The sequence below is a fragment of the Salvia splendens genome, chromosome 22 (genome assembly GCF_004379255.2).
Source record: "Salvia splendens isolate huo1 chromosome 22, SspV2, whole genome shotgun sequence".
NCBI classification, from domain to species: domain Eukaryota; kingdom Viridiplantae; phylum Streptophyta; class Magnoliopsida; order Lamiales; family Lamiaceae; genus Salvia; species Salvia splendens.
The window spans coordinates 788,083-802,437 of NC_056053.1; the positions used below are offsets into that span (position 1 = coordinate 788,083).

Consider the following 14,355-nt stretch of genomic DNA (forward strand, 5'->3'; position numbering starts at 1 on the left):
ATGGCAACACTATTTCACAACTACATTTCCACTATTTCAAAATGTATCAAAGAATAACATCTTGTGTTACTTTTGAAAATATTCCTTTTTATGTTGCAAGAATTATCCCAATACATTCTTTTTCCCACTAAAAAAAATATCCTAGGACATTGTTTTCCAAACCAAAAGATATGAAAACTATCAATTTATTATTTGTGAAAACTCTCAAAAAAGGAAGAACCACATTTTTTGTAAATTAACCTTTAGCATACTCAAATGGCCACATAACTTTTTCTAGGGTTAGGGTTGAACATACGTACCTATATATACACATGCTTACTCTTCCCAAATCTAAATCACACACCCTTCAAAATTCAAAACTCATAGATAGGTTTGTTTCTTATTTTTCTCACCGCCTATAAACTAAAATATGCCTCAAATGTCTGCGGAGACAAAATGTAGGTGGTGCAAGAAATATCAAAATGATATGAACAATATTGTTGATGGATTCAAGAACGCTTCTACAGTCACGTTGTTTGAGGTCGACGGAGATAGTGATGACGACGATGACGATGGTGGCTACGATTACGCTCCGGCTGCTTGAGCTTTTGTAGTTCAAATAGATCAATATTTAGAGATAAATCCTATAGCCACGCATTGTATGTTATTGGAATTATTGTGATTTATTTTGTAAAATAAGTTACATTAATTAAGATCTACCTACTAATTTTCCAAATATATGCCAAAGTTAGTATTATGGCGAATCCCACTCTTTACAAAAACGGATATATAAATCACCAATATTGAAAATTTTCCAATTATCAAATCTGAAGTTTTCTAGTGGCCTAAGTGGAGCAATTTTCATGACATGACGCATACATGTACATGCTAATATTAATTAATTAAGTACGATTTTTAATATTATTGACAACTTATAAAATAATTATAGAAAAATTCAAAGCAAGAAAATAAAATATAAAAGGTGGAATAAAATTTCATTGTGTATATCGACAAAACATAAAAAATTACGAAGTTTAAAATTCTCAATTGTCTCCTCTGATTAGTTTATTTATTTTATTTTAAGTTTTTAGTACGTCGTTTAGTTTCTCATGTTTGCGCCATTATTCTTCCATCAAAAAAATTTACAAGCATGTACCTACTCAACATTGCATTTGCATGAAAAAAAAAATCTCATTGAATAATTGCAAATTTTTTAGACTGTCATTAAAAATTTAAAAGATACACTTTAGATTAAAATTTGACCAAACTAAGTAATTTACATACATACAAAAAACAGCCACAGTGGGCTTCAGTTGGGCTAGATTTACCATTTTAAACAGCATATTGGACTTGAAATGGACTTTTATATTGGGCTTCAAATGGGCTTCAATCAACCAATTCTGTAACACAAAATAATCAGTTGCAGAGGTGAAAATGAAGAACAAGAGGTGAAAATCGAGAGCTGAATCAATCATGGCGGGAGACGATGAACAGCCGGAAATCGACTGTGGTTTCCAGTGGGATGATAATTCTCAGCTTTATTATCACGCCAGGTGCTTTTCGAATCGCTCGAAAATTTAAATTTTCAAGTTTAATATTTTCGAATTGTTTAAATTTAGGCCTTTTTGTATATATCTGCAATTCTTCGATGTATAAATCAGTGTCAGAAAAAGAAATTGGGAAGAGAAGATTTTGAGGTATTGAATTTTGATGCAGCACGGGGTTTTACCATGACCCGCAAGCAGGGTGGTATTACAATAGCAGAGATGGGCTTTATTACAAATTTGAAGATGGGAATTATGTGCTTCTTGACTCCAGTCAGGTATTCATTTGAAAATTGAGGTTTTTTTTATTTTTATTTTGTTTTAAAGATTGTTTTTTGGAGCTTTGTTCTTGAGATTTGGTTGTGGTGGAGCTGGATTAGGTAATTGTTTGTGGAGATTAAACGTAATTGAATCGTTTTTGTGTTGATCTCAGTCAGGGGATCAAGTGGGAATGCATAACGGTAATAGCCAAGGTGAAACATCTGAAGCTCAAATGGAAGGAAAAGAAGTTTCAACCAACACTTCTCTAGGTGAAAGAGTATATCTTTGCATTATAATGTCGTTTTTACTTTAGTAGTTGTTATTGTTTGCTGTAGCGATAGTGATGTTTTATTTACCCACGCGTTTTTTTTGCATTCTGTGGTTGTATCTAGACAGACTCTTCAGCATGTAATGGCAACGAGGAATCGGACTATCCACCCCCGCCATCGGAATGGTCTGCTCACCTTTGATCCATCTTTAATCACTACGAATGATTTATGGCCGAGAAGTATCCATACTAAGCCACAACTCAAATGCAGGTTGGAAGACACGCTTATAGATATGTTCTTATCTGGCTATCCCAGTCAAGGGGCTCATGTTGCCGGTTCTGACTCTACAATGCCTGTGGATACTGATGGTGCTGATATCCCAATTGCACCAGCCGAAGGTTGGTGGAAGTTTTGTTGGTGATTAGAGTGAGTTCATTGGATGGTACTTCATGAGCTATTACTTTGTTAATGTGCAGGATGTGATGATGTTGAGGAACTGGAAGAAGGCGAATGGATCCCTGATGATCCTGATTTTTGGAGGAACTTTAGTGATAAAATTGTTGATGAAGGTGTGTGCTACTTGCGTAATTGTACACTAAAAACTTTGTGTGCTTTACATAATTACGTTTAATGTTCTCATCTGCTGCTGCCTCATTTCAGTCACACCCATTTATGACTTAGGATTCTCAGCAATATATGATGTCCTTCATATGTGCATGAATGCGTGGAAATGCTTATTTTCCATGGGCTTTCATGATTGAATGAAGCGTAACTGTAGGGCACTCACTTTTTTCAATAAACTTTGTTTCTATCAGGTACGACTGAGGAAGAAGAAAACTGGCGTGCTCAATATGGCCAAGTAAAAGTAAGTGGACCAGATGAAGAGTGGATGTCAGGTGTGCAAATGGTGGATTTGTGGGATTGGGCGTTGGTTCGAGGAACAAAGAAAGATGGAAAGACAGAGGTATTCAGGCTTGTTGGCAGATTGAGGAAGCCCTCTAGCAAGCTTCACCCGTCAGTTCCTTCAGGTGGTGGCATACTGAAAACTGCACCAGTATGTGAAGCTCACCTTGATATGGTACGAGTGACATCAGGTTTGCCTGTTGTTCCATACCTTCTATTAGATTAGATCAACCGACAATTGGACTTAAATTGGACGAGGATATATTTGCTGTGACATATACACTAAAACCATCTAATGGAAAGATAAGGTGATTTAAGGAAATATAAATATATATCTATTTGTTTTGACTCTTCCAGCAAGCACAGAAAGGGTGGTAACTTATGTATTGGAATTGCATAAGGTTATAGTGTGGATTCCAGAAATCGATCCCACTTATATTGTACTCGCATCTTTTCCTGAAGGAATAGTAAGGATAAGTATCTATGTAATATTGTTTTGTAGCGTCAGTTAGTTATAAACATGTTTCTTATTCTTCTCACAGGCCGGATATACAGATTGAGGAATCCTAGCTTGCAGTATTTGGCATCCTCCCCAGTTCACGATGCGTCCAACCTTACTAAAGATTGGGGCTTTCCACAACTGTCCATCAAAGATCACATTGAGAAGCTGCAAAAATCTGAGCTGCAGCCTGAATCCGGAAGGTTGGAAGGTGTTGGTGTTCTGAAAGATAAATCCCTGCCATTGATGAAGCTTTCCCAATCTAAAAAAGTAAAAACATAGCCATATTTAGTCTTTTGAGTTCTCAACTATACAACTTCTTATAAATAGTCCCCTATAATGATGAGTGTATGATTTTAAAGTCCTAATTAGGTACTAAAGTCTATTGATGTATACATCGTTGAACTATCATTGCCTTCATCCTGATCTCTGGTGTTTTGGGATTTTAGGAACATATCTATCGGGACCGGGCTGCTGAGAGAAGAGCTCTGCACGGTGGGTTTGGTGTGGGTCCAGGACAGAAGAACTCACTTAATAGTTCTGATTCAGCTCCATCATCTCCTACTTACCGGCCGAAGAGGCGGCAGCAGCAGCTGAGTCATTAAGCATGTCATTTGGGGAAGGAAGTTATGCAAGAAGAATTCTAGAAGGCATGGGCTGGAAAGAGGTACTTCCTTAAACATAGCAAATTTTAAATATATGTATAGGTTATAGTGCACGTTACGCTTAGGTGGCATGACAGATGACTTTTGATGGTAAGATTGAGTAATCGACACAACCCAATAAGTTCAAAATCATTCAGTTATACGAAGTATGTTGTAGATTAGCCTAAGGTAAACATCCTTTTTAGCATAACATAATGACAAAACATCAGATGTTGTTCGATTATCTTGCTCTCTGTCAAATTAAGTTTTGGGTTTTTGACATCATATGGTGCTGTATAGGGGGAGGCACTTGGTCACAGCGCAAAGGGTCTGACTGAACCTCTTCAGGCAACTGGAAACAAAGGAACTGCTGGTTTAGGTTGGGATGATCCTAGAAGAAAGTAACTATTGGACATCTCTTGGTCGAGACGAAGAAACTGTAGCGGTTTTTGGGAGATTTTGCTGTTTATGCAAATGTTGATTGTTAGTATCATTTATGAAATGAAACACTTGTATGCTTTTGTAGTAAATCCAACTTTGTCATGCACTCTTATGAACTTTGTAAGATGGTAAAAACAGAAAAAAAGTTCACAAAATTTCATCGATTACAGACAGCAGTTCCACATAAATCTTGTTTAGTTTTCAGTTTCAACTTCAACAGAAGGCGGCCCCTCGTCTTTAGCATCATCATCAATGGCTACTTCTGGCTCTTCCTCTACACAGCCATTGTCTTGGTCTTTCCCATTGCCAGCAGTGTCCTGCAGCTGAAGCTTCAGTTGTCGAATTTCGTCTTCCTTTTCCTCTAGTTTATCTTGCATGATTACCACCTGCGATATATTTCATCAAGCAAGAATTTTATACGAACGTTTTCTATCAAGCAATAATTAGGAATTTTCATGTGTAGAACAGGAACCTACCAATTCATTTGATCTGTCGACATCCCCGGTCACTTTCTCCATTAGTTTGCACAATCCTAAGGAAAACAACACAATGCCTAGTGCTAGTTAATTGGCTATGTCTACAATCAATCATAAGATAGTGATTTTATATATTAGGCAGTAACAAGTAAGAGATCTTGCAAAAACAAACCTTCAAGTTGATTCCTGACTTCCACATTTTGAGATTTTTGTAAAGCAAGTTTCATTGCCAACTCATGAATCTACCATGAACAACACAAGAAAAGTGAAAATTTAGATTATGTTTCTATAAACAATGCTAGTTTAATTCATACTATATGCCGCCCAAAACTTTGAATTTTAAATAAAAATAAAAATATTAACATACCTTTCCTTCGTTAGCTTGATTACCAATTTCCTCATTCTCTTCCTGCAGAGTCCTACATTTGGCCATCAACATCTTCCCCATTTTACTTTGTGGGGTGAAACTGACAGCAGCAATATTATCTTGCAACTCTTTAATTTTCTTGTCCTTCTCTTCCACCAAATTCTGATGTAAGAATCGTTCAGACAAGAAAATGTGTTATTGAGATATCATTTACACGGAAATACATGTCTACCGTTAGTATATAGTTGATGGGAGATTTATTTATTGGGAGGTTAAGTACATAATTCATAACTGTTAAGAAAGTAACTCAAAGTAAGTTTGAGCATAAATCAGAACCTTTAATCTTGTGAACTCGTCATGGATAGCTGGGTCTAGTAGCAATCTCCTTGCCTGCCAGGTATATTTTTTAAGATGGCAGAGGTTAATAGAATAGAAAACAGATGATGCATAACTAACAAGCTCCCAGAAGTGATCAAATCCCACTTAAGAATCAACAACTGAATATCAAGAAACAATTTTCATTTGTATCCAAGTAAGAAGCACCTTTTTCTAGTTTGAAAGATTTTACGATCATTTGAAAGAAACGCGCAAGAGATAGTTTCATGCTACCAAATTTTGCTTTTCGATAAAAGTGACAACCATGCAGCAACATAGTATGAAATCAACATTTTCCAGTTTACCTGCATTGATGGTGGTTTAAGCTGAGCTCTCAATTCTCTAAGAGCAGACTGTATCAAAGTAAGAAGTAGAGTAAGAACAGGTATAGTAAGCAACACACAATGAATACATCAGCTCTGTATAAAATGGAAATGTAAACGTAATATAAAAAGCAACTGATTTTGGTAGATTTGACAATTTTCAATAAGATCCTAACTATATTTATCAACCTCTACAATGCTGATAGCCTAATATGATGCACAGCCTCTGTATCTATGCAATGCAAGTTGTCAGACAATCTCTTTCCAACTATTAAATTTTGTATAGATTATCTTGGAGGTAATCATAGCCAATCAAAATTGCAGAAAGTCCAGATAAAAGGCAAGAAACATCTGAAAACATAGTGTAATGCTTGGAAAGGTTATAAAATGAGATTGATTGGGAGTTTAACATTATCTACTACATAACCCGGGCATACAACAAATCCCGCTTCCATGAAGATCTTAGCTGATTGTGTGTACATAACGGTCATGTTTAACAGCATTTGACTGGAAACAAGATACATCTCTCAGAAGTCACACAACCTTATTTTATAAAGCTCACTCATATTATCCTATAAACTTCTTGGTTACTACTACAGTTTACCATGATGAATAACATGTATCCTCTCATCTACACAGATAATGTAAAATAAGCATGTATTTCAGCTATAATATAATGTGGAAAAATACAAAATAGATGAACATCTACAGCTGATGATGCACGCTCAATAATTTCTCACCTTCAACTCAGCTATCTCCTGCTCCCTTTTTGCAAATGTCACAATGAATGCAGCTTCTTTTTTCTTTGCTCTCTCAATCTAATAAGAAAAGCATAAAAAAGAAACTAAGTAGATAATCAAGCACAAACTTGCAACTCTGAGAGTCCAAAATTCAGATCAAGAACATACATGCTCTCTCATAGACTCATCAGAGGATCTCAGAGTCTGGAGGTAGCTGACCACAAATCTTGGTTCTGACCAAGAAGCAAAAACAACAACGTAACTAAAACAATACCACAATTGCAAATCAACTATATACACAAGAGAGTTCCAAAAAATAAACCAGGAGTTGCGCCTTGGGGTATGAAAGACTCATTCTGGAAAGATGAGCGCCACTGCTGAATCTCAGATTTAGCATCTTCAAGGTTCGTCTGAAGTCCAAAATCATAGAAAGTGTTACCAGTTAAAACATGTCCCCTTTGAGAGAGCAAATTGTAAAAAAGAAAGAAATATCATTATCCTCGCAAAACCTCTCAGCTATCTCCTACATATATACCTGGCATCTCGAGAGTTCATCTTGACAGTTCTTGAGACTACAAAGAAAATCCAGGGCTATACCAATTAGCCTCAGAAGATCGAGCTATAGTAAATACAGCCAAACTTTGTGGTTTATATAACTAGACATACAGCCAATGCAGTTTATCGATTCTTATTTAGGAGAAGAAAAATGTTCCGTTTATCTAATAAGTAGCAATACCTCTCACGAAGAGACAAAATCATCCCAGTTGCTACTCCAGGAGCAGTTTCCTCCACCTTTAGATTAGCCTTAAGTGTAAACAAACATATCAGAGACAAATTTGAATATCTAAAAACCAGATGCTAGCAGTTGTAAGGCACACAACTCAAACAAATTAAAATTAATCAATGCATTATTCTTCACTCTTCTGCATTTATGAGGAACATAATGAAAGCCTCAAAATCCATATCCTAGGCAGCCAAATTGCACATCTCTGAATATAACAAAATAAAGAAACAAAGACGATAGTGAACAGCAGCAAAAGGGCACCTTTTTTGAGCCAAAAATATCGTCTTCGTCATCGTCAAGATCTCCAAAGCTTCTCTTAGTTCCTAACAAACAAAACCAGTTTTAAAAAAGCAGCAATGACATAAATCAACGAAAATTATTGGCATTTTTCGATTAAATTAGTTAGCTCGAAAAACCTGAACGCCTAGCAGCATTTTCCCCAGCAAAATCGCCGCCGAAATCATCCTCCTGCAATTTGCAAATGTTAAACAAACACTCGTTTTCGTGGAGAGAATATCGAAACAATTAACGGACCGCAACTAAAGGAAGCGGTGGGCGTTTAGAATATTACATCGTCGATATGGTCACGTGACGCCATTGCAATTCGAATGCGAAATCGGGGAAGGAGCTGAAATTTGAACCCTAGCTGAGCGCAAATCGAATTGCAGAGGGTGTAGCGGTGAGCATAGTGGGATGCGCCACAGTGGAGCGAAGCCGATCAAGGTTACAATCGTCTGCGGTTACAATCGCCTTTATATCTTGCGTCCTACACGTGGCACTCCACTACTGGAAGATGTTGTGCCTCTTTTAAAGATGAAAAATTATCCCCTTGAAAAAAAACTTAAGAGGTAAGGTCTAGGCCCATGGGCCTTTATGGATGACTTGGACTGATCTTACAATAAAATTAATTAATATGGTTACTAATGGGCTAGAGTGAAACGGCCCATGAAGGAAATGAATATTAAAATTTTGTCTTCAAGGATATACTCCTTAATATGCTTATCTAAAATTGATCTTAGTGGTTGACCACTTATTTATAACTTTCTTATAGTGAATTTGCTCAAATGACTAAAGTCACTAAACGAGACATATAGTAAAAAATCTTGATAGCATCTACTTTGCTGTGCCCAATTTTGTGTGCTTGGGCACTGGAGTTTTCTTATAGTTTCTTTGCTATATTAAAGAATTTGCACTTTTTGTTTGGTGAGATGCTGTGGGTGAAGAAGACAACAAACCTTTTCTCCATGCTCTCCAAAAAGTTGAAGAAACTTTCAAACTTTGTTGCTAGATATATTAATTTAAAGCTATGCTACCAACATATATAGTTGAATTAATTGGTCCAACATTTCAGCTTCTTTATTAAAAGAGTTGTACATGAGACAAAAAAGTTGTATCTTAAGTTCTTGATTATAGAAAACGCCTTGTTAATATACTTAAATTAATGAAATAGAATATAGATTGATGTTTGATTGCTAAGATTAACTTGTCTTAAATTACCCAAATCGAATTGATCTAAGCGAATCTAGGAAATTTTATTAGAGGGAACATCCACTCTTTTTATATTGCAAATTATAGTTACACAATTAGTGTCATGTTTATATACTAATTCTTTGTTTTTTCTAATTATAATATTGAATTGAATGTTCGAAACTATACCTCCTTGATTGGCTCGACTGCTATAATTTACAAACCCACAAAATCAATAATAGTTATATATACAAAGAGATCAAGAGAAATGTTGTTTCTCATGTTTGATGAGAACATCGTTTAAAAATTAATCCATAATTATTTTAATTTTAATACTTATAAAATTATTATTGATATTATTATTTTTGTAATTAATCAAACTTTCATTTTATGTGATAATATATAAAATACAATTCTTAAAATATCATAATAAAATTAAATATATAAATTATAATAAAATTAAATATATAAAATAAATCAAACAAGAATGATATTTATTGATTCGAATCATAAATGTGGCATACATTATATATAGCATCATGTTTAGTCAATGCTTAACCATATAAAAATTTGCAATTTACCATATTCATCTATGAAACATAGTCTTTTTTATTTTATTTTTTATTTTGGTTCGTCCATCTAAATAAATCTCTATCTATGTTTAGGATTTTTTGTTTTTCTAATTAGGCGAGTCTTATATGTTACTCCATTATCAATGATCTAATTGTTTTTATTATCTCTTTTATATTATTAATTTTTTCATTTTAAAACTTGTATCATTCACTAAAATTGTTGAATAAATGTACTAGTATAATAAAATAGTAAGATTCATAGTGGTATAATATTTCTGTATATGAATAAAGAGTTATGTATAAGTGGATATTGGATACAATAAATCTATGTGACCAAATTTTGTATAACCAAAAATTAATTTATTTAAGAAAAAAATGGTTTATTTATGCATTTAATTAAAATATATGGACGCATATACAATACATGGAACGTGCATAATATTATGTTCATATATTAATGATTTGTGTATAAATTTTTTTTATTTTTTGGAACCATAAAATTAGTTAATGCATACTTTAATTCAAATTTGAAAAGCAATAGAGAGGCAATTTAAATATAAAAATAAAAAATTGAAAATGAAGTTGAAGGCTAATTAAATCTTTTTAACTTGTCCACTAACTATATTTATTATTTTAATATATAATTAATATATCAAAGCACTAATATAGCTTTATTTTGGTTGTACAAAATTTGGTTGTTTATCATCACTCTATTGGATATGTATGTTTGTAGATGTCGCCCCACGAGTGACACATAGCACGTGAAGGTAGCACTCATTAATATCATTATATTATTTCTACCTTTATTATTGTGTCACCGTTAAGATTTTATTGCTCCAGCCATCATATAGTCTTCCTCTTTTTCTCACACAACCACATATATTGATATATACATGTACATATTGTAGTGATGAATTACGTGATTTAAATATTAAAATATGTGTATGCAATTCATAACCTCATATACCAATAATAATAGTATAAAATTTAAATTTCGAATTTTATGATAATATTTAAATATTTTATTTTGGTAATAAAGACTTTTGCACTACAATTCATAGTATAAAATACCAAAAATTATAATAAAATAATAATAATAATAAATGTGAATAGTAAGTTAAATATTTTTCAAGGCAGTAGGCTGTAGTTCCCTTAACTCTGATTATATCCGCCATTGCATGTATAGATTCATATACTATTGCATGTATATATTCATATATTATTTGTATTATAGTACATCCCAAAAAATCTGAAATTTTGAATGCAAAGGTGCAACTGTAGGGGGAATGATTGATGGGAAGAATGTTATATTTTGTCGGGAGATTGGAATCTTAATTAATTTGGTTTGGGAATTTGATAAGCATCAATTCAGGTTGGAAATAGTGATTATATTATCCTAAATAAAAAAAAGTCATAAGCTAGCTTCTAATCATATCCGTCTAAGTTTGCTAGGTACGATTGATAACTTTGTTATGCTGAAATTAAGCTTGATATAATTGTGTTTATTAGTCCTCAATTGCATGATAAAAGATTAAAATCCAATCACTTTTTCCATTTGATCTCATAGCATAGCACTTGCTTTGTCCAGAAACAACCAAATTGATTCCAGTTCATTCATAAAGATTATTTATGTACAATAATTTGGGTTAACTGCATAAATTTTATTCCGAGATACACGTAACATTATTTATGCACAATAATTTGGGTTAACTGCATAAATTTTATTCCGAGATACACGTAACATCAGGTGTGCTATCCTTTAACTTCTGTTTTCTTGTATCTGCTTTTTAAAAAAATAAATTTAGATAGATAATTTGTTTTTGCCTGTATATTAATTCTGTAGTGTTTTTTTTACTTTTTATTATTATTATTATTATTATTATTATTATTATTATTATTATTATTATTATTATTATTATTATTATTATTATTATTATTATTATTATTTTTTGAACTACTTTTGTACCGCTTTCATTAATTTTGGCTATAGGCATTTCTTGTATTGAAAAAAGAGTGAATAAAAAATGTTACTTGTGCAAGTTGTCAGTGTATTGGAAGCTAATGACAGTTACTTTGATTGATTAATTAGGTGACTGATTGTGATATATAGTGTTAATGGCTAATTTAAGGCATAATCTTATGTAATTTTGTGACTAATTGAATAACATGATGTGATTTGTCGGCATATTAGTGGGCTATTATTAAAACTTAAAAGCTAATCTATAGTAAATAAAATAATGAAATCTGATTCCCACTGTAAAAAGTGTCTCCCAACCAATTCACACATTTAATTAGTTGAAATTTCATATCGAATTATGTAGGTATTATAATATCTTGACAACATAGGGAACTTAGCAAATAAAATATTTGGCTTATTAAGATAATTTAAGATCTGTGAAACAATAATAATTTAAATTTGTTAAGATCATTTTTTTTGCAGTTACGATTCATGCACACAAGCGCCACATGAGATAACTAAAACCTTCAACCTATTTAATTAGAGGATGAATATCTATAGGGATGAACGTAGAAAATATATTAATAGAGACTCTCATTAAGTCAAATTTCTTACCTTTTAAACATATTGTTTTCATGTAACCACGTTATCAATTGACATCCTCATAATCTTGACTATGGCCTTCCAACAATATGTGTGTATCGATTTCGATCAATTTGGATTATTCATTTGTAACCTACTTATGAAGATAGTGTTGTTTTAATGTGAGTTGTTCCTATTTTATTGTGTTATGCATTTGTGATGTGTTGTTAAGAAGATGATAATGTTGTGTTGGGAGCTCTGTTTGGTTTTTATTGTACGTGTCAGATAACATTTGTTCATCATTTTTCAGTAATTATAAACTTCTTTTCAACATATAAAAAATAAGTTAATATTTACTACCAATACAAGAAACCACAAAATAAATCAACAATTGTTATACATATGGACACATATTGATGAAAGGTGTGTAGTAAATGGGGGACTAATTGGGCCCATGGTAGAGTAGTCAACTTCAAAATTCTTTCTTTCACTCTTTCGAACATCCAACATTCGACATCATTAAATTTACCTAAGGTTTGAAAATAAAATTTCGAAATCTCTTATGTATTTATGGGTTTCTCCTGTTTCATTTGCTATTTTTCAAAATAAAAAATTGTTTATTTTTAACCTTTTTCTTCTTGCACGCACGCAACAAAAGTACTTTGTCCACCGCTATCTATTGGTTGCATACACATTATTACTACTTTTCCATAAATAAAAACATAAAATTGTGTGTCTCATCCTTTTTTTTTGTAATATCAAATGTTTTGGTATTATATATGAGTATTACTCTATTATATATTCTTCATACTCCCTCCGTTCTATAATAATAGAGTCATTTTGCTATTTTGGTACGTTCCATAGTAATAGAGTTATTTTCCTTTTTAGTAAAAATCAACACATTTTTCCACATCCACTTTACTCTCTCTTCATCTCTGAACCTTTTTCATTTTTCACTTTATTTTCTCTTTACTTAACTCACCTAATACAATTTTTCTTAATTTTCGTGCCGAAAAGAAACGCTTCCATTACTATAGAACGGATGGAGTATTATATTGCTATATTTTGGTTTAATAATCAATCTAAATTATTACTACTTCTTGCGTTGGCTAACAATTAAGGGTTAATGTTATACAGTATATTTTACCATACTTATTCTTTTCATCATTTTCCCACATTTTCACCATTTTATCACTTTTTCACCATTTTCACTCTAATTCATGACAAATTATAATATGGTAGTTTTAGAACTATCATGGAAATTATATATGTAATATTTTCTCAATTTTTTCCATATTTTCATCCTAGATAACATGAAATAAAAAAGTATAGGACTATCAAAATTGTAAAATATGATGAAGAGATTTCATCTTTCTTGATCTATCATATTTTACAGTAAATGTATGTCAAAATACCAAACTTAGGTTAATTTATTTTTTCCAATAAGAAAGTTGAGTTTAACTTTTTTTCATATGCTAGCTTAAATATATAGTTCTCATTCTTAAAAGAAGGTTTATGAGTCCAACGACAAACCACCTCCCTCTATGTTACTTTCTCCTATCAAATCCCCCTTTTCTCTCACGGTGTCGATTTGAAATCACACGATTTTCTTATTTTTATTTATCACTCCATTATTATTTACTTCATCACTCACTATAAACTAATATGTGTATTCTAAATAAAATAAATAAATTTCCCCTAATTTTGTGTAGGGGAAGCTATTCAATATAATGATTAAAACAACACAGTAATTTTGTCATTTTTAGCTCTCATTGTTTCTTGACTCCTAAAAAAGAAAAAAATTGATCACGAGTGACCATAAAAAAGATTTTATGACCTAATTTTCACCATAGATTTATTCTGACTTAAGGGCCAATTATAATAATGGGTTATTGGAGAATAACACGTGTGAGGGGTAATTGTCTAGCCCACTCGGTTTCCTTTTTATCATATCAATTTTGTCAATTTACAAACATTTTCATTAACCACTTGAGTGAAAGTGGAAAGGATAAAAAAAAAGTTTATAACAGTAATAATGGGAGACCATATTTATTCCTCTTTCTTTTTCATACTTATAGTTTGCTTTGAAGCCAAGTTTAAAAGTATTAAGTACTAAGTATATCACTTAAAAGATGTCAAATGAAAAAAAAAAGATAAAAGAGTATATGTATA

The 14,355-nt window shown here is 32.4% G+C and overlaps 2 protein-coding genes across 3 annotated transcripts; one reads left to right on the top strand and one right to left on the bottom strand.

Annotated features, from left to right (window-relative positions):
- Positions 1-1,395: 1,395 nt before the first annotated feature.
- On the top strand, positions 1,396-4,537 carry LOC121787828. Its single transcript, XM_042186671.1, is given in 11 exon segments — positions 1,396-1,532; positions 1,696-1,801; positions 1,957-2,053; positions 2,181-2,238; positions 2,324-2,451; positions 2,530-2,622; positions 2,869-3,147; positions 3,499-3,725; positions 3,905-4,019; positions 4,022-4,122; positions 4,400-4,537. Coding segments are annotated over 11 exon segments (1,389 nt in total). The 5' UTR covers positions 1,396-1,452; the 3' UTR covers positions 4,505-4,537.
- Positions 4,538-4,617: 80 nt separating this feature from the next.
- Positions 4,618-8,337, bottom strand: LOC121787829 (FKBP12-interacting protein of 37 kDa-like). Of its 2 annotated transcripts, none has more exons than XM_042186673.1 (14): positions 8,177-8,337; positions 8,022-8,073; positions 7,867-7,928; positions 7,558-7,625; positions 7,357-7,393; positions 7,144-7,231; positions 6,990-7,054; positions 6,822-6,899; positions 6,064-6,111; positions 5,720-5,773; positions 5,384-5,545; positions 5,189-5,258; positions 5,017-5,072; positions 4,618-4,926 (listed from the first exon to the last, which is right to left on the bottom strand). In XM_042186673.1, exons 1-14 carry the CDS (start codon positions 8,201-8,203, stop codon positions 4,735-4,737), a joined length of 1,059 nt encoding a protein of 352 aa, XP_042042607.1. In that variant the 5' UTR covers positions 8,204-8,337; the 3' UTR covers positions 4,618-4,734. The 2 variants fall into 2 exon arrangements, with proteins under 2 accessions (XP_042042607.1, XP_042042606.1); XM_042186672.1 differs by having other exon boundaries at positions 5,017-5,093.
- Positions 8,338-14,355: the final 6,018 nt, after the last annotated feature.

Excerpts from the sequence above, each read along its gene's own strand:
- LOC121787829 (XM_042186672.1), bottom strand. The coding sequence starts at position 8,203 with ATGGCGTCACGTGACCATATCGACGAT. Across the intron at positions 7,232-7,356 it reads ATGAACTCTCGAGATGCCAG|ACGAACCTTGAAGATGCTAA; the intron begins GTATATATGTAG and ends TTTGGACTTCAG. Across the intron at positions 7,055-7,143 it reads ACCCCAAGGCGCAACTCCTG|AACCAAGATTTGTGGTCAGC; the intron begins GTTTATTTTTTG and ends CTTCTTGGTCAG.